Source organism: Mustela nivalis (genome assembly GCF_964662115.1).
Source record: "Mustela nivalis genome assembly, chromosome: 9".
Classification (NCBI taxonomy): domain Eukaryota; kingdom Metazoa; phylum Chordata; class Mammalia; order Carnivora; family Mustelidae; genus Mustela; species Mustela nivalis.
The window spans coordinates 69,722,046-69,749,433 of NC_139028.1; the positions used below are offsets into that span (position 1 = coordinate 69,722,046).

Genomic DNA, 27,388 nt, shown 5'->3' on the forward strand with positions numbered 1-27,388 from the left:
CAGTTTCCAGTTTCCTTTAGGTACCTCCTGTCTTTAGCCAATGTACCCAACATGCCCAAGCGTCCTGTCCCTCAGTATAATTGAGGAGCTAGAATTCCACCATCTCTGACCTCTGGCATCTGTGACTCCTGTCTGTCAGCCTCTTGGAGAGGCCCCCAGGCCTCTTTCCCAGCAGGGTTTAACAAGGTGACATCATAGCAAAGCCAGTTGCTAAATAGCTTGTGGACAGGGCAGAACAATGCAGCCGTTGGTAGCAGGCTGGCAGCCAGGCTTGGGGATCCCGGACTCCTCCCTGCATTCTTCCCTCTCCAGTCCTCTGTGTCAGCCCTTTCACACCTTTCCATCTGTCCCCAGCCTTAGGCTCCCTTCTCAACTGACTCAACTGACGTCACTACCTACTTCACTAAAGGGGTGGTGGGAGGTGATGCCACCCATAGATGAAGCTCTCCTCTTCCCTCTCCTTCACCACAAAATGTAACTATGTTCACAGCCAACATTTTCCACTTCTGTTTCATGGGCCAAGGCTATCTCAGGATCCTGTCCTCCTGACCCAGTCTGGTTCCGCTGCCTCTTGTTCCTCTAAATCGCAGCCCCGCCTGCTCGTCCCTATCCTTGGCAGAATATGCTTTTCCTTCATTCTTAGGGAAAAAAAAAACAAATCAAGACTGTCTTTGACCTTCTACTTGCCTCCACACTGCATAATAACTTGCCTGCCTTTCACCATCAGGAATCTTGGAAGAGTAGACTGAAAACCCACCATCTCTACTCTTTCCTCATAGCTCCCAACCCCACTGTGCACTGGCTTTGTCCCTCCTGACCTCTCTCAAATTCCTTCTACAATGTTCTTCCTGCCTCCTGTTCCCAAACAACCTTTCCTATCCATTTCCTCAGAATTCATTCCAATTTGGGACTTTTGTGTCCCAAGGACCTGTTCCTCACTTTGGCCCTCTACCTAATCCCATGTTTTCCACCTATGGATCTTTCTCTCACACTCATTTGACTACTGGCCCCTTAGCAGGAGGAGGCACTGGGCATTTACTTCTAATGTCTCCAGTCACAGCACCCTCTCCACTCCCAACCCCAGCACCCGATGCTGCCCTTCTGTCCCCGAAAATGCTTTTAATACCAAGGAGCCAATGTGTCTGTTGGTATTGGCAAGATGAGGAAAGTGAGCCACTCAGAGAACCTCCTGTTTGTACTCTCTTCCTGGTCTTCATACCCTCCCTTCACAAGATAACCAGCACACTTAGAGATACCAGTTCTCCTGCAGCCCAGCACTATAGGTTCCTTACGGATCCAGCCACCTTGTCAGGAGAATTTAGCAGGGACAAAGCTTATCCAAGGCTATAATTTAGGATCAAGACCTTGGTAAACCAAATGCATTCCTTTCATTCCAGATCTTCCTTAGGATGTTCGGAACCTTCATGTACATCACACCAGCTCCTTGACTAGGGAGCTTCTCCGTGATGGTCTTCATGGTATCTTTTGTTTTCTGTGTTAGTCTGGGAAGCCAGAGTGTCTGAAGGGTAATGATTATCATGGTTTTATGGATGACTTTCTGTATTGGGAAGACTTTCCAGAGACGCTGTTCTTCCATTCTCCTGGGGAGATTCCCTTGTAGCTTTCAAAGCTGGTTCACCATAAAGTCTCTTCTCCCCTGAGGGTATAATTGATTCCTCCTCTCCTATGCCACTGCTACTGGCTTATTCTCTAACTGTATTTATCATATCTCAGGGTAAGACTGTAGAGCTTTTTGAGGGTAAGGACTGAATCATTTATTCAGCACAGAGCAGCACCTAGTAGGTATTTAGGAAGATTTGAGTCATTGAATAGATAAAGGAAGAACAAGTGATTACACATACTTTAGTCAACCAAACTGTTCACTACTTACGAACTTGGCTTTGCTTTCCCCTAAAGGTGGTCATTTAGATCATTTGACAGTTCTGCTAGCAACACTTATATATAATATATAGCAACTCTGATATATAATTGAAACCAAGAGGTGGAAGATATAAAGAGGTCAGGGTCAGGATAGGTGTCTCTCGTTGGACTCCTAGTGGTTAAGGATCTGATTGCACTCCACTCATACTGCATTTGGAAGAAACTTCTTTCAACTCTGTGCCAAGGATAGTAAACTGGCTTGACTATTCTTTGCCTAGAAAAGTGGAACGGGTCCTGGGAACAGTTGTTTTTATAAGCGCTGCCAGAAAACCCTGTAACTCCCTAAACCAAAAAATCTAGGGAGATTTTTCTATTTACGAGCACTACCATTGCTCATACTGCTAGGTTCCCCGATACAGAACCTAAACTATGTAACAGGGATTGAGTATAGCTTCTGTGAGTCACTGATTATATATATATATATATGTATGTATTTGGTCCCCTTATTATTTTTTTAAAAGATTTTTATTTATTTATTTGACAGACAGAGATCACAAGTAGGCAGAGAGGCAGGCAGAAAGAGAGATTAGGGGAAGCAGGCTCCCAGCCCAGCAGAGAGCCCAACGTAGGGCTGGATCCCAGGACCCTGGGATCATGATGTGAGCCAAAGGCAGAGGCTTTAACCCACTGAGCCACCCAGGTGCCACTGGTCCCCTTATTTTTAAGGTCTGCATTTTTCACGTTTCTAAGAAGTTTGGTATGTGAGTGGTACTTCTGAGCTTGAAGTCTAGCCTTAGCGACTGTGACATCTCCCCTATGCCTGGCAGCCATGGCTCACTTGAAATTGGTTTTCTGGATTTGATAAAAACCCCTTGACCAGGCAGCTTGGAAGTACTACACATTTTCTCTTGTTTTCTTCTTCCCCTAAAAACACACATCATCTACGTTTTTAATAACTGAAGAAGGGGAAGCCATCCCAAGACTTACCTAAGACCAGGGCTTACCCTGGCTCATTGTTCAAAATCTCCATGTATTTACAAGCAAGGGACCCTCCTATAAAATGATCTGACCAGTTAGGACCGTATATGAACTGTGGCCAGGGTCCTGAAGAAACTGGCATTCACAGCTTCTCAGAAGCACTGAAGGAAATAGGACTTTACCTAGTGAAGACTGTAGATCTTGATATCAAAAAAGGGAGGGCAGTTGTATCTTGGACCCCAAGGCAGCAGCTCTGAGAAGTGGCTGTTGGCTCCGAATAACACCAAGATGGCTAGAGCTGTCACACTGGAGAGCCGATTGTCTTGGGCCTTTCCCACACCCCCTGCTTGCATACCAAATGATACCCCTCATGTGACCTCTTGTCTGCCCCACTTGACTCTTCTGGAACCAGGCCATTCCCTATGTTCAGAGAAGTGAGGTGCTGACCAGAGGGTCCTCTAGCATGTACTGGAAGGGGAATGCTGCAGAAGTAGCCTACCCCACGTCCCTGAGAGGGGGCAAGAGCATGCTAGGAGAGCAGAGGCTAGCCAGACTGTGGATGAACCCTCCTGGGGTTTCTGCATGGCTTCTGGCCTTGGCATTAAGCACTTCATCCAGAACTCCGCAGAGACCTAACATGGCTATCCCTTGGCCAAGCTACAATGGAGGGGCCAGGCCAAGAGTGAGCAAGCATTATGGAATCTAAGCAGCCACCAGAGTCAGAGGGTGATGGTTCTGAGGAAGCCGCCAGGGGTGATGTGGCTGACACACTCATGTTTAACTTCAGTTGGACTTGACTTCTCCAGATTGGAACAGAAATAAAAAATTCGAGTTTTATGATTGGTCATTAATTAGCTCTCGAAATTCTCATTGTGCTCGTTTATAATGTATGTAGCATATACTAATTAGAGCATTAGTAAAATGCTCACCAAGAAGGAAAAAATGTGGTTCTATAGCTCTGACTCAAAACTTGGGCATCTTTTCTGGGACAATGGAAAAATGAACGCGTCCTCTGCTGTTTACTCCACAAGCATGATTCCAGAGCTCTTAGGTAGCAGTGGGTTCTATGTTGTCACTTAGGCATTTTCCCCCCCCAACCTAAAAATATTTTGTTTTTTGTTCCTTGGGCTGTTTGTACAGATCTTTACAGATACTTCATAGGTGTCCTGATCAAAAACATTGCCTTTTTGTTTTCTTGCACAAAAAAAAGTGAATTAATTAAAACTGTCAGTATAAGGGAGGAACTGCTTCCAACTGTACTTTGGTCTTTTGGCTTAAACAATGCTGTTTAAATGATTTCCATATTTCCACAATCATTCAGAAATGGGAAATACTAGTGCATCCCTCTATAAAGAACATCCTGTACTTGTATTCCCACACATTTTTGTGATTGACGACCTAACTGACCCTCTGCATTGATTGCTCTGTGAGGTAGAACTTTCTCCATTTAAAAGCTGGGAAGGCCCAAAATGAGGGATTCTAGCTGAGATCACACATGGTAGGTATAGCCCTACCTCCTAGCCATTCCTGGCTGTCCTTCTGCAGATGTCCTACCTGTGTGGCAGAAAGCTATAGGAATTCTGTATTTGCATATGGAAGCCCCACAGCAAAGTCTCCAGGGATCCCTTGCCTTGAATTCCAGCTGGGCAAAGGGTGGGTGTAGGGGACCCACAGCTCTTGGCCTCCCACTCCTAGACTCCACATTTGTCCAGCTATGTAAGACATAGCTTCTTAATTGGTGGTTAGGTGGTTTCATGTTATCACCCTTCATTTATTCATTTCCCATTCATCCTCTTAGCCCTCCTTAACCTTCCTGTTTATTGCTGTGTTTTCACTTATTTTTGTATCTCCCCCCCAACCATCCCCCACCATGCGTGCCCAGTGGATACCCATGGGCCTCATGCATCTTGTAACATTCCCTGCCTTAACCTTCTTGCTCTACATGGAGAATCATGGAGGCTAACAGGTCGGGGAGAAGAAGTCCTCCATTTCCCACATGAAGGAGACTGGGTGCCATTTTTATCCCAGTATATCCCATGCAGACACACTCTGTGCCACAGAGTAGATCCCTGTTGGCCCTCAGCAAGGATCCTTATTTTAACTACAGTTGGCTCAGAACTGACCATTCTTTCTTCAGCTGCCAGTTCAGAAAATCAACAGTAGGCAGAATTTCTTTGTAACTTTGTAACTGTATTCTCTCCAGATAGCAGGAATTCTTTCTTGTTGCCTAAGAAGTAAGTTTCACTCAGTTGCTTTATCACCCTTTGAGATAAATGCATGGGCCAGGGATTTTGGATTTTGGATTCTGGCAGCGGAAACTTGGTTTGAACCATGGCAGATTAGAGGCAAGCAACAGGAAGGGCAGAATTGCATTTGCTGCCATAACCACGTGCCTTTTCTCCCCTAATGAAATCCCTCACCTTCAGCTGAGGAGTGTTGGCATTCAACAAGGTAATTCTAAAATAATCCTCTTCATGGCTCTGTGCTCAGTGGAGATGGTGTTTTATCATGGTCTGTGCCTTTCTACGGGACTGCAGTTTTCAAGGTATCAGTCTTACCTAGATTGCAAAGATCTGGCTCGGTGTGTCAGGAAAAGCATAAGATGGTGATTCTGCTGACCTGTGTTTGGGACATTGTCTCCATTTCACTGATGTTCAATATCTCTCAAAAGCTTGCTAGAGAACAGTGGTGATTTTGGTAGACTGAACAAGAGGGGAAGGTGCTCTGTTACTCTCAAGTAGTGATTTGGGGCAAGGGAGGTGCCTTTGTGCTAGGCACACTGTCCTACGGGGCAGCATGCCTGCTGGGAGAGGGTGTGTCCTTCAGGCTGCCGTAGGAGGGAGGAAGTACCAGGAACCAACATTGTTGGTACTCAAACAGTGCTTCTAGATTTTAAAGTGTATTTTATTTATCAAGAAAATATTTGAGGGACGCCTGGGTGGCTCAGTGGGTTAAGCCGCTGCCTTCGGCTCAGGTCATGATCCCAGGGCCCTAGGATCGAGTCCTGCATCGGGCTCCTTGCTCAGCAGGGACCCTGCCTCTCTCTCTGCCTCTGCCTGCCTCTCTGCCTGCTTGCGCGCTTTCTCTCTCTCTCTTTCTGACAAATAAATAAACAAGATCTTTAAAAAAAAGGAAAGAAAGAAAATATTTGAGCATCTTAGAAAAATTGTTATGGTTGAAATAAAAGCCCACCTTGACCAAACCTCCTGTCCCCAGCTTTCCATAGCCCAGACACTTCCCCAGGAGAGAGCACTATTATAGTTGCTGTGTAGCCTTCCAGACACTGGGTCAGTTTATTTTCATTCATATGTCATACACGCATGGAGCCCCACAGTATGGTTTTCTAATGTCACTTTGTATGATTCTTTGGATCTTGCTATTTTCACTATCCAAAATGTCTTATTATCATGTTTTGGAATGTCACAAACTATCCATAATGTGGATGAACCATTGTTTATTTTGCCACTGCTTTGTTTTTTTTAAGATTTTATTTATTTATTTGACAGAGATCACAAGCAGGCAGAGAGGCAGGCAGAGAAAGGGGGGTGAAGCAGGCTCCCCACCACGCAGAGAGCCTGATGCGGGGCTTGATCCCAGGACTCTGAGATCATGGCCTGAGCCAAAGACAGAGACTTAACCCACTGTGCTATCCAGGTGCCCCTAGCCATTCCTTTATTAATGGACAGTTAGGTTCAGTATTTTCAAACCTTATTTTCAGTGAATTTTTGTACAATCCCAATATATAAATTTTTATATATTATCCTCAATTAATTATATATATCTTCAATTAAGCCGTAACAGAAAACTTACTGATTCAGTACGTAGTCACTTAGGCAAAATACTGTTCATTCCTTGTTCTTACACTTTGTGCCTCGGTTCCCTTTTCTGCAAAATGGAATCAAAATAGTACTCCTCTCACAGGCTTATGGGAAATATTAAAAGAGTTAAGGCATGTAAAGTGCTCGAAACAGTACCTGGCGATGTTGAGCACTACGCAAGAGCTTGCTGTGTATCTCCACATCTTTGGCCCAGACGATCCATTAACCTTTGACCTATTTAGAGGACATCCCAAGAAAGCAGTGAGTTCTGCTGGGCCCCCTACTGTGAGGTTAGCATCATAGATGTTGGTTGTCTACCCCACTGCATAGAGTATCTCTCTGAAAACTTTGAAGCCTGTCCTTTCTGTAGGAATAGTTAGATCTCTCCTAGGCCGTCATTTTGACTGTATTCACCGTACTGATCTGGGCATCTTGTAACTCACTGTGCTTTGCTTTTTCCGCTGGCTGCTAGAGTAGATCCAGATTTTTTTTTTTTTTTTAACTACGGTCTAGCATCTGTTGGAGACTCTAATGGCATGCATTTGTGTATTAACTGACCTTACGATATCAACTTGATTTGAGGTCAGTTAGTAAAAATAACTGTGTCTCTGGGTGACTGTACGGGTAGACCTGTAACATGAGGGGCGTCCTGGGTGCCATTTGCCTGAGGCACAGCAATGTGGTGACTTGCTGGAGTCTTGTGCCAGGAGTCTTCCCTTTGGGCTTCTCTCCGTGACCACCCACAGAGAAGTGGCAGCCAGCAGTGCTGGGCGGCCCCTTACACGTGCTGACTGTGGTCCTGGGGCTGGACGCGCACGGCTTCCCCTGGGAGCCTGGGTCCTTTTTTCATCATCATGTGAGTTGTTCCACAGAGAGGCTCTTGACCTGCTGTTAGCAATTATTTTCCTCTCCTTTAAGGGTCTGAGAAAACATGGGTGATAATTATATCCTCGCTTACTCATCAGAGTTTGACTGTGTGAGGAGCAGAATTAATGTCACAACAATAAACTGCCATCCTCACAAAGAAGTCATTTGTGATTGTGAAGGCCCTTTGTCTATGGTATGAAAGAGCTTCCATAACAATGAACAAGACACAGACTAGAGAGCGGCTGGAGCCCAGGGCAGTGAGCACTGTGGCCTGGCACAGCCGCCCTGGGAACCAGCCCCCAAGCAGGCCCTCCCCCTGCACCTCCAGCAGCAAGTGATTCTCTATCAAGTGACGTGCCAGGCCTTGAATGTGGTACCTATTTCTCAGTCCCTGTTTCTGTCCCAGGACTAGGACTGGCTCTGCCCCTGCCCTTACTTGGTGTGCACTGGGGAAGGGGTGGGACGAGGGAAGGAAGGAGTGCCCTTGGCAAGCCCATTCTGAAGGTTGGAATGTAGGGAAATGGGCTCAGAAGGGGGCCACCTTCAGGCCTCTGTGCCTGGGTTCTTCTCTGACCCACTCCTTTGCACAACCATGATTTACCTTTGGAATGGAGGATACTGCCTCATGAACCTCAGAGCTTTACTTCTCTGGACCAGCCCAGATTATGATGATTGTCACTTACCCATTTAGCAATAAGACCTGCTTTTTCAGGTTGCCAAACCCCTGAATGGCCTACTGTGGGCCTCTGGGTTTCGGCCTTCCATTAAGCATGGAGGGAGTGTGGATGGCATTCGGCCAATTCAGGACCATTGGCAGCCACCTCTCTCCCTCCTCCCTGCCTGGAACCAGGTCAGACACACCCCAAAAGTGCCTGCAGCCTCCCGTCTCTTGCTCAGAGCATTTTATAAATCCTGCTCTGCCCCCCAACCCCCCACCCCACCATCTGCCAGTTCACAGCTTCTCCCGCTCATCTGTTTTCCAGCTTCTGGTTATTTCGTTTCCTGTTAGCTCTTTGAGATCCCTCTGACTGTCACTTGGGTTCTTCTCGGATATTTTCACCTTTTCCTGCAGTGTTGGAACCGAGACAAGCAAACACACTGCATGCCTTGCCGCTGGGTCGCCCATCCTCCATGTTCCCCACAGTGCTCCAGACGGGCCTCCATGCTGTGAGCAGAGCCTCGGCTCTGGAGAACACTGGAGTGGGAGTCAGGAGAGACCGAGATCTGTGCGGGACTGGTTCCCACATAGTTCCTTGACGAATGTACCAGCTCTCGGGCCTCCTCGAAGAGTAGACTCCTCGCCGTTGGGGCCTCTGGCGGGCTGGGCCTCCTCCTCCACCAAACGCAACCCAACATGCCCAGTCAAGTGCAGCACCACTGGGTCTGGAGTTCCATCAAGGCCTTCCCGGCCAAGGGTGAGGTCATCCAGGGGCTGGTGTGGCCAGCATTCAAGGCACACCTATCAGTGGTCCTCCTCATAGTAGTTTTGAAATCCCGTGGTTTCCTGTTTAGGGAGGTGGTTTTGCACATGTAACCAGCGAAACTGTCCTCACAAATTGCATACTTCATTTGGAAACTGGGAAGATGTTTTCCAGCCTTTTAAGTACATAGTTTTTTTTTCCCCCTTTTAGTCCCAGGTAAATCACCAAGGTGCTGCTAATAATGAAACGTACCAGGAACGCTTGGCACGTCTAGAAGGAGATAAGGAGTCCCTCATTTTACAGGTGGGTCCACTTTCGTGGGAAACAGCTTATCTTGTTACCTCCAGCTCTGTACGTACCCTGAGTGGGAGGGAGGCACAAGAGGTTTTTTCTGTTGGATCTATTCTCTTTGAAAGTGTGTGTTTTTAAAAAGACTCTTCCTGAAACAAAACAGAAAGTAACTGAAGCCACAGCTCAGCTGGAGTTGGCCTTGGGGCTGTGAATGCATTCATTTATTCATCTTGTACTGTTTGAGCGCCCACTTCTTCTATACACTGGGAGCTCTGTGGCCAGGCTGATAAATGAGGCCCTGTCCTCTAGGAGCCCAGAAGCCTTGTAAGGGAGATAAGATGTGTCTTCCTGGCTCTACTAAACCAGCCATGAGTGATACGCACATAGGGTTGATGCTAACTGGATCAGGCCTGAATCATCTGGAGCTGGATCCAGACTGATCCCTTTGAGGCCAAGTCCCCTGGGGCTAGTAACACAGGCTCATGAGTCTTTGAAGACTTTCTTGCTTCAAAGAGAGGAACTTCAAAACTTTTTATGGAGAAAGATAGTCAAGGAACATTTTCTGTTCTGAAGACTCAGGTTCCCTGGCAGGATAGAACATTGAGCCTTCTTATGTGAGGTTTGTCTCTGACAGGGGTTCTCCACTGTCTTAGCTCTCAGATGTGTAAATCTAGCATTTGTACACTGTCAGACACTGTGATTATTGATTTGGAGAATAAGAAGATGACTGTTCCAATCTTGGCTCACTAAAAAGCTTTTGAAGGATAGTAGTGAAACAGGATGGGGGCAGGTAGGGTTCTGGAACTCTTCGCAGGCTGTGGGCTTTAGCTTAGTGCACTGGAATGAAGAGGCTGCCATATGTTTGGCTTTTTCCCTTCTATTTCACCTTTCTACTTCGTTTTATGAATCTAAGAGTAAGAAATGATTATTTTAGGAACTTTGGAAAGTCAAAAAGAGTTTTAACATTTTGACCTCTCTTCCTTGACATTTTTTTTCCCTGTCCTGCCCCATTTTTTAAAAATTAAGCTCACACCAAGTATACAATTGCATAATTTTGCCTTTTCGGAGATTTTTTTTCTCCATAATTTGCTCATTAAAAAAGATTTGAGTGCTCACCCCTTGGCAGACACTAGTTTTAGGTGCTAGGGTTGCAGTGGAGACAAAAATAATTCAGCTCCCTGTTCTTACAGAGCTTGTGTGTCTGTGTCTGTGTGGGTCTATGTACATGTGTATGGGTTCAAGTATATACAATAAACCAATATGTAAAATGTTTCTGGCAGTGATAAATACTATGGAGAAAAAGAAAGCAAGGTGAGGATTGTGTAGTCAGAGAAGACCTCCCTGAGAGGGGGAGTCCTGAAGGAGGCTAAGGAGGGAGCCCTGCAGATGCCTAGAGAAGCACATTCCAGACAGAGGAGGTAGTCTGTCCAGCGCACACCCTGAGCGAGGGCAGTGCTTGGTGTGTAGGAAGGAGCAAGCAAGGGCCTTTGTGGCTGGAGTTTATGACCATGAAGATGTCTGGTGGGGAGCTGCCTTCAGAGAGGTAGGAGGGGCTGGATTATATGGCACCTTATATCGCATGTATCTTGAGGGATGTGTATAACTTGAGAGTCCATCCCAATGACACGATTAATCAGAGTGTCCGGTTTAAATTTTTACAGCAAACAGGGTGATCTCGCAGACTTTTGAAACGGGAAACTTCGTGGCAGAACTAACATGTTCCTTTTTAAAGGAATTTAATTTAATAAAGGAGTCCTGTGTGATAATGTTCTCTTTGACATTCACAGTTTTTTGTTTGTTTGTTTTAAAACATCCAGACTCCTTGGATAATCCTTATTGCAGCAGTCCTAACACAATTGGGAACCTGCTAATCATGGAAGTCAGAGGTGGATCCTTGTGGTTTCTGTTCCAGGAGCTTGTGACCAGACTTTCAGAGCTGCTCTTAGGTGATCACTCTGTTTTGTAGTGGGCCCCCATGGAGCTGCTAGGCCCCTCAACTTGGTAGAACCTCTTGCTTCACTTACAAGGCAGCTTAGCCAGAATGAATTAATTGAAGCACTTGGTCCAGAATGTTTTTCCTGGGTCTACTTGTAGAGGAGCAAGGCAAATCACACATAACAAAATACTTTGTTTTCAGAGTAAATTAAAAAGAAACCCCAAATCTTCTGTGCTCACTTCAGCAGCATGTGTACTAAAACCAGAATCTTTTCTATCTTCATGAGAATGTAATTTTTTAAAAATATTTTATTTATTTATTTGACAGAGAGAGAGCACAAGTAGGCAGAGAGGCAAGCGGGGTGGGGGGGGGTAGTAGGCTCCCTGCTGAGCAGAGAGCCCAATGCGAGGCTTGATCCCAGGACCCTGAGATCATGACCCCAGCCGAAGGCAGAGGCTTAAACCACTGAACCACCCAGGCGCCCCGAGAATGTAATCTTTTTAAGGTAAAGCTTTTTACCCCCTCCCTTTTTTACCACATCTATATTCCATCCAACACCTAAAATTATGGCTAGCATGTAGTAGGGACTCAAAACGTATTTCCTTTTATTGAGTAAAGGTCACATTCTAGGATCTTTATACATTTGTCCCAATTTTCTGGGCCTCTCCATAGTCCTTCTGAGTATTCAGTTTTGTGAGGACACTGTAGCCCTGTATATCCTGAGTCATGCACAGCCGAGCTCTACAGGCTATGGAACGCAGGAGACCTCGGGTCATTCCTCCGGGTAACCCCAGTGCATGACTCCGAGGTGTGGTGCAGACAGTATGTGTTAATCCTCATAATCAGATTAACCATCACACATTCCTCCCAAACAGAAACTCTGGAACCCAGGGAGATTTCAAAGGCCACCCCAAAGAATCTGTACTCTTTTGAAGGTAGGGTTGGTAGTTAAAAAAGGCCAGGACTGCTGATAGTGTTGGGTCACGAGGATTGAACACTCCACCACAAAGGTTTGTTTTTCACATGGGCCCAAAATGACAGAAGGTGCCTGTTTTGGGGACTGTACATGGAATATTAGCACACTACTTACCAACTTCAGGAATATGTTCCAGCCATTCTTTAATCATGTGGGAATATGAAAATGAAAGGCTTAAAGTGGCATTAGTAGATTTCTTCCCTGTAAAGTGAGCTTTGTGATTGATAGTCTGTTCAAACAGAAGTGAGTAACTCCTTCACACTCCAGCTATCATTACAGACTGAGAAATCGCTTAGGATAATCTATATGTAAATGGCCACGACTCCACCACTGGTTAAAAACCCGAAGTGTGTTGATCTCAGTTTACCGGTCATTGATTTCTCTGTTTGGGGAGGCCACTCATTCTCTTTCTTCGTCTTCCTGCTCTGAGGCGCCTTTTTAATAAAAAGGAGGATCCTGGAGCAGTTTGCTGAGAGCAGGCTATGGAAATCCTCTAGGTTTGTATTGAGGACATAATTCCAGTGACTGATATAAGTGGACTTTTATTAATTCCAGTAGATATTCTGTGTGATTTTTTTAGGTGGAGGACTTTCCCGCCGCTCTATGTGCGTGGGGCTGGTGTGTGTTATGACTTAGAGTCAGGTTTTGGCCTGTGAGGCACAAACACCTCCCCGGAGCCAAGTTCTGTCAGTGCTAATACATGCCCTTTACATCCCACATTCCTTAATTGCTTCAGAAGCCCCGCCTGATAGGTGAGCACTCATCACACCCTGAAGAGAGAGGGAAGGTCATTGGCTAGTCTCCCCAGGAGCTTGGCTTGCCCTTCCACACGAGGTGGCAGGAGCCCTGGCAAGCCAGCCGAGATATGCCTGGAGGTCCAGACTGAGTGAGCTCGGTGAGCCGACTGAGGAGCAGGAGGCCAGCCCGGAGGCAGCGCGCGTGGCCGTGACTGCTGGGTGTTTCTCTCTCGAGTGCCTCAAGAACAGGGAAGCGCGGCAGCGTCAGTGAGGCAGTGGCGAGGTAGGAAGGCAGCTGGAGTTTTCTTCATCCAGAACCCTCAATCCTCCCCCCGTGGCGCGCCGCCTGCCAAAAAGGAAAGCCATCTTTACGTAAGGATCAGCAGCCTGGTCTCACAGCCCCAGGTGAGCCGTCTCTGCTCCTCCAGCATTGCTTTATTTCTTGGGACAGGTGAGTGTCCTCACAGACCAAGTAGAGGCCCAAGGAGAGAAGATCCGTGACCTGGAAGTGTGTCTGGAAGGACACCAGGTGAAACTCAATGCTGCTGAAGAGATGCTTCAGCAGGTAAGGAGGCGGGGGCGCGGAGGGCGGGGGCGCATGCGCGTGCGCAAGCCTCAGGTTCTAAAGCCGCTTCTGTGGGAGTCCCTTTCTGTGTCCAGGTCACCACGCTCACTGCTTACTTCCCCCATCCTGCCTGGAGGTGGGCTGGGCTGCTCCATGTGCGGTGTTTATACAGCAGGTGAAACCAGCCAGGAACTGAGAGTTGCAGGGGAGGAGAGGAAGGGAAGGACTGGCCTGAGAGGAATAACCTGTTGGGCAGGTTAGACAGATTCCCAGGTGGCACTTTCTCCAAGGGTTCGGGTTCAGGGGCCAAGTCACCCTTCTCTTCTCAAGGCACAGCTTCACAGTGGGTGGCATCTGGGATTTTAGAAAGGCAGTTCACTTTTTTCTTTTTCTTTTTTTCTTTTAAGGTTTTATTTTATTTATTGGAGAGAGAGGGAGATAGCAAGAGAGAGCACAAGCAGAAGGCAGGGGAGCACAAGCAGAAGGCAGGGAGAAGGAGAAGTGGGCTTCTGCTGAGCAGAAGGATGTAGGGCTGGATGCCAGGCCCCTGGGACCGTGATGACCTAGCCTAAGGCAGATGCCCAGCCAACTGAGCCACCTAGGCCCCTGGTTAGCTTTTCTCCTGCCTCTTCCCATCTCACTCTTGCCCTCCCACTCTTGTAATCTTTTTTGATAGGATTTAATTCATAAAGAATATATTAATGTTATCTAGTGGTTATCAAAATGAAAAATTGACCTGTTCTCATACCATTCAAATAAATCTCTTCAGTGCCTTGTTTCCTTTTGGTCCTTGTTGTCATCAGATGTGCGTATAATTTACAAAGCCCTGTTCACACCACAGATAGAGTTTAGTCCTCTGATTTTGTTAGGCTTCCAATCAGCGTGAAGTTTTTTCCATTTTTAAGTCTTGCTGTATAATTTTCTTTACTATCACTTAGAAGCTTTTTTTTAGCTCAAAGTATAATAATCGTTTTTCTACTCTCAAGTAGTTTTTCCCTATTTAAAATGATGAGTTGCCGTTTTTAGGAAGGGGTGTTGAATTTTTATTCAGTCTTTTCAGAAACTGTTGAGAAGCTAATTAGAATTTTGTGAGAGTTATCAAGGTGATCAGTCTGATGTCCTTGAATCATTCTTGCATTTTCACTTATTTTGGGAAATAGACACATGAACTTCAGTCATGGTTTATGCTTTGTAACTCCTGCTGTAGTACTTGGCACCTAGAAGGTGCTCACTAATTATTTAAAGAATGACAGTCCCTTAACATGAACGGGTTAAGATAAATGTTTTGGTTCCCATGTATTTCTTAGTTTTGAGTACATTTGAAGAACTTTTTAAGAAAAGTTAGTATTTCTATGCAGATGTCTTTAAAAAAAAAAACAAAAAACAAAAAACTAGTTCCAACAACTCAGAAGCTGTTTGCTCTCTAGTTTGCTTTCTTTTCAACTCTGATTAATAAGTTACCACATTCTTGGCTCTGTTTGATTTTTCTTCCTTTTTTTTAAGTTTTTATATATTTATTTGCCATAGAGAGATCACAAGTAGGCAGAGAGGCAGGCAGAGAGAGAGGGGGAAGCAGGCTCCCCACTGAACAGAGAGCCCGGGTTCGAGGCTCAACCCCAAAACCCTGAGATCATGACCTGAGCCAAAGGCAGAGGCTTAACCCTCTGAGCCACCCAGCCGCCCCCTGATTTTTCTATTTATTTTTTTTTTTTTTTAAGATTTTATTTACTGATTCGACAGACAAAGATCACAAGTAGGCAGAGAGGCAGGCAGAGAGAGGAGGAAGCAGGCTCCCTGCAGAGGAGAGAGCCCGATGCGGGCTCGATCCCAGGACCCTGAGATCATGACCTGAGCTAAAAGCAGAGGCTTTAACCCACTTAGCCACCCAGCTGCCCCCTGGTTTTTCTATTTAAATTGCATGCATTTCTCTTGCTCATCCTATTCCCTGAAAATCTCAATCTCAGTAGGAGTTGAATTGAGTTTATTTTTTCAAGCAGTATCTTTCTTTTGAAGGGCCAGGAAAGAAAATAGCCTGATGGAAAGATCTCTAATTGCGGGAAAGCATTTTCACAAAGAGTGATGGGAGAGCCTGCTAGATTGTCAAGGCCGTGTACGCTGTGGATTTGAGATGGAGATGAGGGAGATGGGTGATAGAGTGTTACAGAACCCCAGGCAGAGACCAGGAAGATTTGAATGTGGAAGGCAAACGTGCCAGGAAGGTGTCAGAAGGTTGATGTTTCAGGAAGACAGTGCCTGGAGGGTAGCCACGTAGTCAGGGGTCAGAGAACAGCTGTGTGTGGTGCCTGTACTACCTGACCACCTGTCCTGGCTGCTCTCCAAGATTGTGCCCCCCTGTCAGCGTCTCTGTGCCAGGGGACCTGATGTTAGTCCCAGCACCACCTGGGCAGGCTGTCTTGTCCTTCTAAGCATCAGCCCACAGACTGGATTTTAGACTTTTGAAAAAGTCTTAAGTTCAGATACCTTTGATTTCTTATTTATTCTAAGTCTTTTTTGTGTTATGAGTGAGGTTCCAGGCATGGGGTTTGTGTGTGCCAGAGCTGGATGTTGTGGCCTGGTAGATTTTGAAGTGCAGTAGGTCTTATTTGTTACCTCTCCGGTTTAAAGATCTTCCCGAACTAACCAAAGTCATTATTATTTATTAAATTTTATTTATTTACTTGAGAGAGAGAGAGCATGCATGTGCATACACAAGCAGGGGGGAGGGGCAGAGGGAGAAGGAGAAGCAGACTCCCCACTGAGTAGAGAGCCTCTATATGGGGCTCAATCCCAGGACCCTAGGATCATGACCTGAGCTGAAGGCAGATGCTTAACCAACTGAGTCACCCAGGCGCCCCTAAACCAAGTTATTTTTATGCTCATCACTTTCCCTGTGTTCTTTCCATCTTTCAAGGATAAAATGAAGGGAGTGTGGAACACTCACTTTTGGCACATTCTGGGTTCTGGTCATAGGACCCATTTGAGCCTCAGCTCCCACTCATGTGTCTGCTGGTCTTGGTGGCACCTGGGCTGGAGATGTTTGAGTTCTCCACTCCAGATCCCCTGTTGAACAATCTGCTGCACATGCTGACCCTTTCCTGAAATATGCTTGGTGCTCTTTGAAAAGGCACCTAACTAACTCTCCACAGTGCTGAGGTGGAGCCGTGGATGGGCTGGGACCCCATTACACACGTGTCCTGGGAACTGAGGGTAGGCAGATCCTAGACTGCAGGGCTCTTGGCTTCTGGTGATAGGAACAGGAGGACTCCCAGCCCTGAGGCAGAGAAGGGAGGCAAACAGTTGCCTCTTTTTGCCAGCCCTCAGAGACTGTTCCTGCCCTGAGCCAAGCCCAGCCTCTTGCTCCATGGCCCAAAGGGCTCTGAACAAGTCCTTTCTCAGTCAGTGTGGAGCCTTCTGAACTGCCTGTTGACACTGACACCCTTGGGGACTCTGTTCCTGGCCACACTTCTCCAGTGCATGGAGTGGCCTTGTCTGCAGGAGGCAGCCGCTACTTGCCTGGAGCTGACTGCCCACGTAGGCCCAGTGCTGTTAGATACTCTAATTTTTCACAAAAGGCTGGGAATCCAGATTTTTTTTTTTTAAGATTTTTTAAGATTTTTTAAGATTTTATTTATTTATTTATTTGTCAGAGAGAGAGAGAGAGAGAGCGCGAGCAAGCACGCGCGCACGCATTTGCACAAGCAGATAGAGGGGCAGGCAGAGGCAGAGAGAGAAATAGACTCCGCGATGAGCAAGGAGCCTGATGCAGGACTCAATTGCTCCCAGCATCCTGGGATCATGACTTGAACTGAAGGCAGCGGCTTGACCAACTGAGCCACCCAAGCTTCCCTGGAAATCCAGATTTAAAGATAAGTCTATTTTAAAAACACTGGCAACTAATTTAAATGGGGGAAAAAAAACCCTACATGTAGACCACATCCCGCATACCTACAGGCCAAGCCGGGCCCACAGACTTCTAATCAGCAACCACTGCTCTAGACTCCACCCTCTCTACTGGCTAGAGTGCTTGTGGGACTTTCAGAACCCAAACCCAACCACCATAGCCCCAGCCCTGTGCTTACTCACATAGGCTCCAGCAGCCCCACCAAGCCACATCTCCCCACAGCTGTTTGTTCCCCTCCCTCCAGGAGCCCAAGATGGGAGAGAGTTAGCACCTCATCCAACTTGTGAGCCGCACACTGCTTCACCCACCCCTGCTGGGTGCTGATCTCTCAGTTCCCATCTGTCTTTTTCTATGTATTAATCCATCTGGTCTCCAGAGGGAGGGAGCGTGAAGACCTTGGGGTTAGACCAAACCAGGGCTGGTCCATGTGAGCAGCACTTAGATGATGGACCCATCTGAGGGCAAATCCTTGTCTGCAGCCCTCTGCAAGATTCTGGGTGCAGCTGTGAGCATCTTTGGGGACTGCCTCTTGGAAGCACTTACTCAGGTATGGTCTCAGACTCACTGAACAGGTATGGATTTCCCAGGGAACCTTTTCCATTAGAAAGAGTCCTTTTCCAAAAAATCTATAAATGGGTCTTAGAGAGACCACAGAGTGGATTTGTTTTCCCAGGTCTGGGTAGTCTGGGCCTAGGGGCTGACCTAAGCAGATCAAGGCATTGCCTAGCAGTGTCTCTGAGGGCTGCACTCTGGGCTTTCCAGAATTAGCACCCCAGGAACACAGACATGAAGCAGCAGTCTCCTTGTCATAGCTAGCTCAGACTAGCAACAAAATCTGTGTTACAGGGCAGGTTCTTCATGGCCTGCTGATGCAGTGAGGTCCCTGGTGGCTTTTTCTAAAGTGGCCTCTAGAGTCCTGCCCAGCACACTCCTTAGCCTCTGATCTTTCTCCAGAGGATGATGACCTTAAGGAAGAAGTTGATGCAATGTAGTGGTTAATAGACTTTACACAGAGCTGGCAGTGAAATGAAGTGCTTTCTAGGGACTAGCCATTTACAGATGTAGTCAGTGTCGAGCAGAAAAGAGGATCAGTGTCAAAAAGGAAACAGGCGGGCGCCTGGGTGGCTCAGTGGGTTAAGCCGCTGCCTTCGGCTCAGGTCATGATCTCAGGGTCCTGGGATCGAGGCCCGCATCGGGCTCTCTGCTCAGCAGGGAGCCTGCTTCCTCCTCTCTCTCTCTGCCTGCCTCTCTGCCTACTTGTGATCTCTCTCTGTCAAATAAATAAAATAAAATCTTAAAAAAAAAAAAAAAAAAAAAGGAAACAGGCTAGGGGAGCCACATGGGGAGGAAGAAAGGATGCAAACCTCCTTGTGAGGACACACTCCAGCTTTGGGGTAATGTTAAAGGACACCAGCCTCAATTTCAGTCCTACCACCCGACCTGGAGTCCCAGGTTTTAGGCAACCTCATTGTCTGGGCTGCCATTTAGGTGAGGTTTGGAGAGATAGATTTTGGCATTTGGAGTCAGCAGGCATGGCTTTCTATAGACTCACCTCTTGCCGTTGATCTGGGAAAGTCGTCAAACTTGGGTTCTTATGTATGGAGAACAGGGATGACAATATGGGCTCTACATTGCTCATCTCTTAGAAGTGGAGTATGGCTATTTCAGTTTCATTAAAAACAGAGTTATCTTGGGCTCCTGGGTGGCTCAGTGGGTTGAAGCCTCTGCCTTCAGCTCAGGTCATGATCCCGGGGTCCTGGGATCGAGCCCCGTGTTGGGCTCTCTGCTCAGCAGGGAGCCTGCTTCCACGCCCCCCCTTCTCTGCCTGTCTCTCTGCCTGCTTGTGATCTCTTGCTCTGTCAAATAAATAAATCAAATCTTTAAAAAAAAACGCTATCTCACAAATCACCAGTTTTAAGACATTGAGTGTGGGGATTGGGGACCCAGGATACCCAGTTGAGTGTGGGATAATGGGTCCAGTACACTCCCAAGGGTCATCAGCACCTGCCTAATTTCCCAAGAGCACCTTTAAGGAGGTATTTCTGTCTCACAAGGAATATTAAACAGAGCTCTGTACATGATCCTGTGAGAGCACAGATCTGTCTTAGGAGATAGGACACTTGAGGCACAAGTGAAGAAAATGCCAGTTATTTGCCAGTTATTCCCTAAACCTACACCCACCCACCCCCCTGGGAGATTTCTGAAGCAGAAATAACTGCTTTCCTCCAGTTTATCTTTGATGTCTTGTCTTTGTACCACAGCATGAAGTAAGTGCTTTCCCCTCCTTTCACAGGGTAAGGGGACTGAGGTTCAGAGGGATGGTTTCATTAGTGGGGACCGAGTCTGGACTCGAACCCAGGTTGACTACAGGCACTTCTCAGCAGTGTTATTCACAAAAGCAGCTTTTTGGCATTGCCTAGGCCTCTTACTTCAAAGGGCAAAGGGACACATGTTTTCTTTCATGTCTTTCCATGGCCCAATCTTTCATTCTGGTTTCAGATTGCTGGTCTGGCTCCAGTCCTCTGTCATTGGTCAGTAACTCCCTGGGTCAAGTTCCACACTTAAAGATGGAAGTAATTGCTTCAAGATGTGGCCTTTAAGGAGAGAATAAATTGAAAGGCCATTTCTTTTTTATCAGCTCCAGTCTCGAACTGAGCTTTGGAAAAAGGAAATGACGTTTCTCTCTGAGATGTAAGCTTTTATTCCCATCTCTGGGAAAGATGTATTTGCCCTTTTGGAGGAGGTTACTGGTAGTGGTGAAGCGAGGGGGGTGAGTGATACTTTTGTTCATTGGGTTTTTTTTTTTTTTTTTTTTTTTTTTTCTGAAAGTTTCATGACCTAGTTCTGTGATGCTTCACAGTAACAAACACCACCTGCCTCACATAGCACCTCCTCCTCTTCGTTTGCACTGTCTTAAAACAGTTGGGAGAGTGGAAGCTAATGCAGCTTATGAAACCTCTCCCCCTTATCTCTAGCTCCCTCCTTCCCTACATTTCACCTCTCCCCAACATTATGGTAGCTACATGATTCCAAGAGATTCCCAGCCAGATCCACCCTGTAGATCCGAGCAGGGACCAAGCCTTGCCTTGGTGCTCCAGACAAAAAGGTTGGATCCAGAGATAACTCCAGTCTTCAGGATGAGAGATGGGGATCCAACAACCTTTCTCTTAAGGCATAAACTGAGTAAAAGCAGCTAGCAAAGGAGGATGGAAGAGAAAAAGATCAGGAAAACCGGAAGGATGAGAGGGAAAGTAGTATCTTAGACTGTTAAGTGGGTGAAGAATCAGCGGTTGAAAGCTGAGAAGTACAGGTTGTATCTGAAAGTTTGGACATTGGTCCCCAGAACCAGATCTGTTTCTGTGCGCTACCTTCTGAAAGCAAAATCTGGGTTGCAGGAATGCAGGCATCTTGTGGAGAAATGACGTGAAAGTGAGGAAGAAGAGGCAGCAAGGGTAGATTCTTCTTTTAGAACTTGGCTGTTAAGGGGTGAGGGAGGGCTTGGAGAGAGAGTACATTCATACCAACAGTGCACAGAGAGCATGCATTTGGCTAGCGAGAGCAGAAGGGAGTTGATGGTGGTTGCTTCAGGGGAAGGCAAGGTCAAGAGGGAAAGTTCTTTTGAATGTCAGAAATTTGATCATGCTTATAGCCTGAGGAATGGGAGCTGATGGTGAAAGAGATTAAATGCCTGTCAGAGTGGGTGATTAATAGTCCTACCCTAGTGTAGCACAGACTGGGTGGGAACTTCCTCACAGGCAGGACAGAGGTGAGGGAGAGCATAGGACCAGGTGAGTAGGCATCCTTCAGAGGGAGAAACCGGACCAGGACTCTGAGATCACAGCCAAACACTAATGACTGACCAGGGAGGTAACTTGGAAGCCTTGGACATCAAGCTGTGTGGAGATGGCATGAAGTCTGGAGAACAAGAGATAGTCAGCAACAGGAAGGTGGGTGAGATGGGGCAACTCCAGGGCAAACTCCAGAATCATTGTGTCCTTGAAAATATGCTTTTTATGTGCAGCCTGGAAGCTTACTGGGCTTCAGAGTGGTTCTTAAAAGTGAAAGAACTCAACATGAAACATGGACTTGCTTGCTCTAAGCGTGGATTTAAGAGATTTGAACAAGAGGTGTTTCTGGGAAACTTTGAAATAGAAAAGATATAAATTCAACGAATGATCAGATTATTTTTAAATATCTTTTCACTAAACAGGAGAGGTTATTTGAGAAGAGGGAGAAACAGTGGGATTTGTGGCTGGAGGAGAATGGGAAAGATTTGGACGAACCAACCAGAGACAAATGCAAGGGTGCCAGGTGGTCTTGGAAGATCAGCTATCATTAGATAGCATAACTTTGTATGGAAACCAACTGGCATCATTAAGTGTCATTTAGCAGCAGTTTTCAGGCCATGGAGACTAGAAAGATAGACAGAAGACTTTGAGGTTTGGCATGGACTGGTCTCTGGTAAAGCAAATGCACTTCAGGTCTGGGGTCAGGGATGAGCTGGATGAGGAATTTTCTGATGCAAATGTGATACATTTGAAATGACCTCAAGCTGTGGAATGGATAAGGAGGCAATTATTATTTAAGGAAGTTGATAAAATAGTGCCCACAGAAGAAATTAAAGATTATTCGAGTTACTAGTTGGGGAAATTTAAGGTCAGTAGTCTGTGGCCAAAGGAGACCATTTCAGAGCTGAAGATTTTAGAAGCAGAACAAATGCGTTCTAGACAAAGGTGAGGGCCAGGTTGTGATAACCCCGGTGAGAAACTGAGGCAAAGCAGAAGCAAAGCCCATTGGCATTGCGGTCAAGAAAGCTGAAGCCAGAGTGGATATGGGAAGACTCACAAGAAACAAACAAGGATGTTGAAGTTACAGAGGAAATGGAATGTGCCCAAACTAGGTAGAGAAACTGTTGATCAAAAAACACAAAAGCCCTGAGGAAAATGGGAGACTGTCTTGGGTTCTGGATGTCTGGGAGAAATTGCTGTAACCAAATGGCGCTGCCTTAGAAGAGGAGGGCAGGTGTAGATGATCAGTAAGGACAGTAGTGGTCTAGAAACAGGGAAAAATTGTCCAGTAAGTTGGTTTGTCAGAGCAGAGTGGACTGAGCTTGAGATGATTGGGGAGGTTAGGGCGTAGGATGTCCAGTCAGGATTCAGTTTATGCTGGAGGGAGAAAGAACAATTGAGAGTGTAGGGTAGTTAAACCCTCTTAGGACACATATGATAGAGTATTTAGCATGTACTAGTGGCTGGAGGCCATGTGAGCCTGGAGATGGGAGGTGGATCTGGACTGGGATGAGCTTGTCCAAGGCTGGTTTTGAATTCAGGAAGTAGGGCAGTACTTACTGACCAGGATGAGGGGTGACGGTAATGAAAGGTAGAGGCATATGCTAGCAGATAGACTTGAGCGTAATCGCTAATAACTGGAATGTGCACGTGAAATGTTAGTGTGACGAATTGGAACCCTGGCATGACCAACTGGAAGGACTACTGGAACTTTAGGACGACCAGTTAGGCTATTATCCTCATCAGCTGGAACATTGGTATGACCAATTAAAACAGCTAGAGGGATTCTGGCAAGAGCAGAAATAGAGTAGATTCTTAGTTTTCAAGAGAGATCTATTCTGAGGCTTTTTTTGAATCCCACCAACACAGTGTCATGAATGCTAGTTAGTAGACAGACTGCAGCTTACGATACTCAAGCACTCAGTGGGCTTTGTTTTTAACGGTCATATCACTAGGCCTTGACATCTAGTAGATATTTAAAAACATATTTGTCGAGTAAATGATTAAAGTCTCATGGAAGAATATTTTCTCAGTTGTTGGTGCTCCAAAGCAGTTGTCTCATGGACCCTGATTTGTAGAGTTGTTTGTCTGTCTCTTTGCCTCAGTGGCTGAAAAGCTCATACAGGCAATATGGTCCACCTCTAGGAGTCCACAGAACTTTAGGGTAGGTGGTTTTTTTTGTTTTTTGTTTTTTACCAATGATGGCTCCAGCTTTAACTTCTTTTCCTACCTGCTTTAATTCTATGATTTTACATTTTAACTCAAATTGTTCATTTTTCAAACAGTCTCAAATCATTTTTGGAACAAAGCAGGTATATGAAAGGATGGGGAGAGAAACACAGAATGAGATGGTGGAGGCCGAGGGGAAGGGGGAGGAGTAAGAGGGAGGTAGGAGTGAGTAGGTAGTGTCGGGGAGATCGCATCTTAAGGTAGTCTTAGTACGAGGCCCTGGTAGAAAGTGTGCACTCGACCAAATCTTGGCAATTTGAGGTGCGCCTGGGTGGCTCAGTCGATTAAGTGTCTGCCTTCAGTTTAGGTCATGATCCCAAGGTCCTGGGTTCAAGCCCCACATGGGGCTTCTTGCTCATCAGGCGTCTACTCTCTATTGCTCACCACACTTGTGCTCACTCATGAACAAAAAATCTTTAAAAATCTTGACAATTTGAGTGGCAGTTTCCTTGACTGAGTGAATATTTGTTGATTGGCTTTTTTCAGCATGTATATTGTTACTTCCCTTAAAAATTCTTGGACTTCTTCCTTTGTTTGGGAGACAATGTGATACGTTAGACAGAAATGAGTTTTGGAATCCAGCAGACTTTGGTTTGAAAACGGACTCTCCTTGCTGTTTTTGAGCAGTATGTGTCTTCGGCCAAGACGGGCCAATGTCTGAGCTTCGTTGCTCATCTGTTAAATTAGGATAATATTTACTATCCCATCACTAGGAAGGTTTATTGAGAGCATGTATGCAAAGTACCCAGGGGGTTGGGCACAGAGGAGGCACTCACTGAATCTGTGTGTCTTCTCTCCTCCCCCCTCCAGCGTTACCCATATTTATCTGGAAGACTCCTCGTGACCAGTACCCTTTAGTTCAGGCACTGAGTGTTGCTGCCTCTGCCCTGTACACTGGCTTCAAGTCGAGCTGAAACAGAAAGAGCTGGCCTCTTCCGCCCTGTGCTCAGTGAGCTCATTTTGCTGAATTTCCTGATACTCCTCCCCTCAGATTACCAGATAGTTTGTAGCATGGCTTTCTGAGACCCTGAGGGCCTTTGCCTAGGGAATCCTGTATTCCCAGTTAAATCTCTGTCCTGATTTGGTTTGTGGTCTGAGGACAGTTCAGGATATGTGAAATCATAGCTGTAGATCACCCTTCTGGTACTAAGGTTGGGTTGCCCAAGAGAACCTAAAATGTTCACCCTGTGACAGGATAGTGTGTCTGTTCTGGCTGCTCATTTGGCTGGTTAGTCTCCAAATTGCCCTATTGTAATCTTTTAGCTGGGAACTGTGTATCCAGTATCTACCACGCACCCAGATTTGGGGGCTTATGGACCATTGCCTTTTGCCAGTGGAGAAGTGTTGCCCCGGACGTTAGGAATGCTCATGGTTTTTGAGGGCCTACATAATCCCTAGTAGTTCCCAGCAGGCATTTTGTCTAACACCTTTGTTTTTTGTCTTATTTATGCTTATTACATGTATGTATCGATGGCAGGCTGTTGTCTACTACTGTTCCGGTGACGGCAGGTCTTAAAACCTCCTGTAGCCTGGCCTTAGAAAAAGGAAAGATTCCTACTTAATCCCTTAGTGGCTCAGAAAGCTCAATACCACATAGGCTAGGAAAAATCCATATCACATACATAAGATTCTAATCATTCACTAAATACTCATCAAGTATCTGCTGTATGCTCTAGCTCCCTCCTAGGCTCATTGTAGTGAACTCTTACAGTGAAATTTGTTCAGGATGTGGGCTAAACATTGAGCCCAGGAGATGATTTAGAATCCTTGATTTTGAAAAATATATTGTTGATGTAAGCTTGATTTCATTTGTTTGTTTGTTTTGTTTAGATTGAGAGGACCTGTTGGTTTGCTGTAAAAATAGAGATAGAGAAAATGAGGGTTTTTTTTTTTTTTTTTTTTTTTTTTTTTTAGCAAACCTGTCCCTTTTTCTGTACTTGGAAATAATGGTTTCTAGAGGCAAACTTTTTTTTTTTTTTTTTTTTAGTGCTATAGTCCACATCGTTTCTCAGAGCACAATGGGTAGTGGCAGGGGCTGTGCTCTGCTCTCCCTGAATGACCCAGGAGCAGCCCAGGTCCATCCCTCCTAGACCTGTGGCTCCCATGTAGCAGTCTCAACTCTGTTGTCCAACATATAACTTAGAGATTGCCTTCTGCGCTCTGGATGGAGCTGCAGTTGCCTTGTTGCCAGGGAGGCTGTGATTTTGAGATCTGGGTTTGCTTGCAGGAGCTGCTAAGCCGCACATCTCTTGAGACCCAGAAGCTCGATCTGATGACTGAAGTTTCTGAGCTGAAGCTCAAGCTGGTTGGCATGGAGAAGGAGCAGAGAGAGCAGGAGGAGAAGCAGAGAAAAGCAGAGGTGAGTGTGATATACCAAATTCTGGGGGGCAGAGGGTGGGATACGTACTGTTCTAAACTCAGAGCAGGGGAAGCTGGTCTAATGTGGACTCAGGCCATCTGGTCAACCCCAAGCCTGGCAACCAGAAGTGTCTATGCACAAGAGACGCAATGATCTGTTAATACCAAGTTATCAGGTTTTGCTGTGGCTGCAAATTTCAGCAGTGCCCAAACCACCCAGTTTTGGCTCTAAGGCTTTATCCTCCCTCAAGCTGCTGACAAGGATGGAAGGGAAAGCAGTAGGTGGGGAAGGATCAGATGAGATGTGAAGGGACCCAAGATGTCCTCTGTGAGAGCCAAGGTAATGACCATGTACTGGGATGAAGTCTGCTGCCCAGTAGGCCACTAATCCCATATCAGAGGAGCATATTTCACAGACCCAGGTGGAACCCTTAGATTATGTGCTTCTTTTCTCCTAATAGGTCATAGGAATGAGCCCATGCAATGTTTTCCTGCATTGTTCCCGTTTTTGTTTCAGGCTCCATAATGCCATTGGCCAGAGCATGCCAGACTCCTTTTGGGGATGAATGTCTTAGATAAATTCTAGGCTCAGAGCTGCTTCTGTTGAGAGAGAATATCCTGTTTTAACCTTAGATAACCACCTTCCATGTACCTCTACCTCTAAGTTCCTGTGTTTGTACCTGGCAATGTAAGATGTGGAAAGAAGACAGGCTTTAGGTTTAGAAACACCTTGGTTCAATTACCGACCTACCTGCTTAGTAAGTCTTTGAATTTCATTCCCCAAGCTAGCTGCTTAATTTCTCTGAACTTCAATTTCTTTACCTGTACAATGGGTAACTGTGGGAAGTCCAAATCAAATCACAAAAGTTAAGTCCCTGTCATAGTATCTGGCATGATATAGGTATTTAGTTTATCTTCATGCACATGCACATTTGCACTTGCGCGCGCGCACGCGCGCACACACACACACATTTAGGAAATCTCCAAAATCTAAAAATTGATCTTGTTCCTTTCTATTAAGTACCACCATTGTGTGCACTGAAACCTGCCCTATTGCTGTGTTTACTGGGGAAACACTGGTGATAGAAGACACTTGTAATATGTGGGCAACTCTATGCTTTGCTTTTGAGAAGTTGCTCATTGGTACATAGTGTTGCCAAAGGAAAAACTCTCCATTACACTGAAGACAGTGTCTTCTAGTGCTTAAGAGTACAGGCCCTCCAATCAGATCTTCCAACTGTAGCTTTGAGATCTTAGGCAAGTCATGTAACCTCTGCTTTTCCTCTGTGCAATAGAGAGAGTAATGCTTGGGATTTCCTGGCTGATTCTGAGGAGGGAGCAAGACCTTGTGTGTGTAGTCCTTAGCATAGTGCTGGACACAGTAACATAGAGCTTTTATCTATTACTTACCAATTGTCATTAAGCATGCTGCAGATGGCAGTGTAGATTGAGGTATATTGAAAAACTACAAAGTCACACAGATTGAAAGCTTATCTGGGTGAAGTGTTAGTTGAATAGACTTTGCTTCTTAAATGCAAGAAAAGGAAAGAGGGAAACTGAATTTTCTCCAGGTTTAGAGGGTTTTGGTTTTTGTTGTTGTTTTGTTATTGTTATTGTTATTGTTGTTGTTGTTGTTGCTTTT

The 27,388-nt window shown here is 45.9% G+C and overlaps 1 protein-coding gene across 30 annotated transcripts in view; it reads left to right on the forward strand.

The window, feature by feature from the left end:
• The window catches only part of PPFIBP2 (PPFIA binding protein 2), a 149,124-nt gene that overhangs the window by 69,574 nt on the left and 52,162 nt on the right, over positions 1-27,388 (forward strand). For 17 of the 30 annotated variants that reach the window (XM_082682950.1, XM_082682960.1, XM_082682976.1 and 14 more), the window contains 3 exons: positions 9,176-9,268; positions 13,357-13,470; positions 25,616-25,747. In XM_082682950.1, the coding sequence (XP_082539076.1) occupies positions 9,176-9,268; positions 13,357-13,470; positions 25,616-25,747 (339 nt within the window). Of the gene's footprint in view, positions 1-9,175; positions 9,269-12,994; positions 13,189-13,356; positions 13,471-25,615; positions 25,748-27,388 lie in introns of those variants that run through there. The other 13 variants (XM_082682949.1, XM_082682951.1, XM_082682961.1 and 10 more) reach the window with 4 other exon arrangements.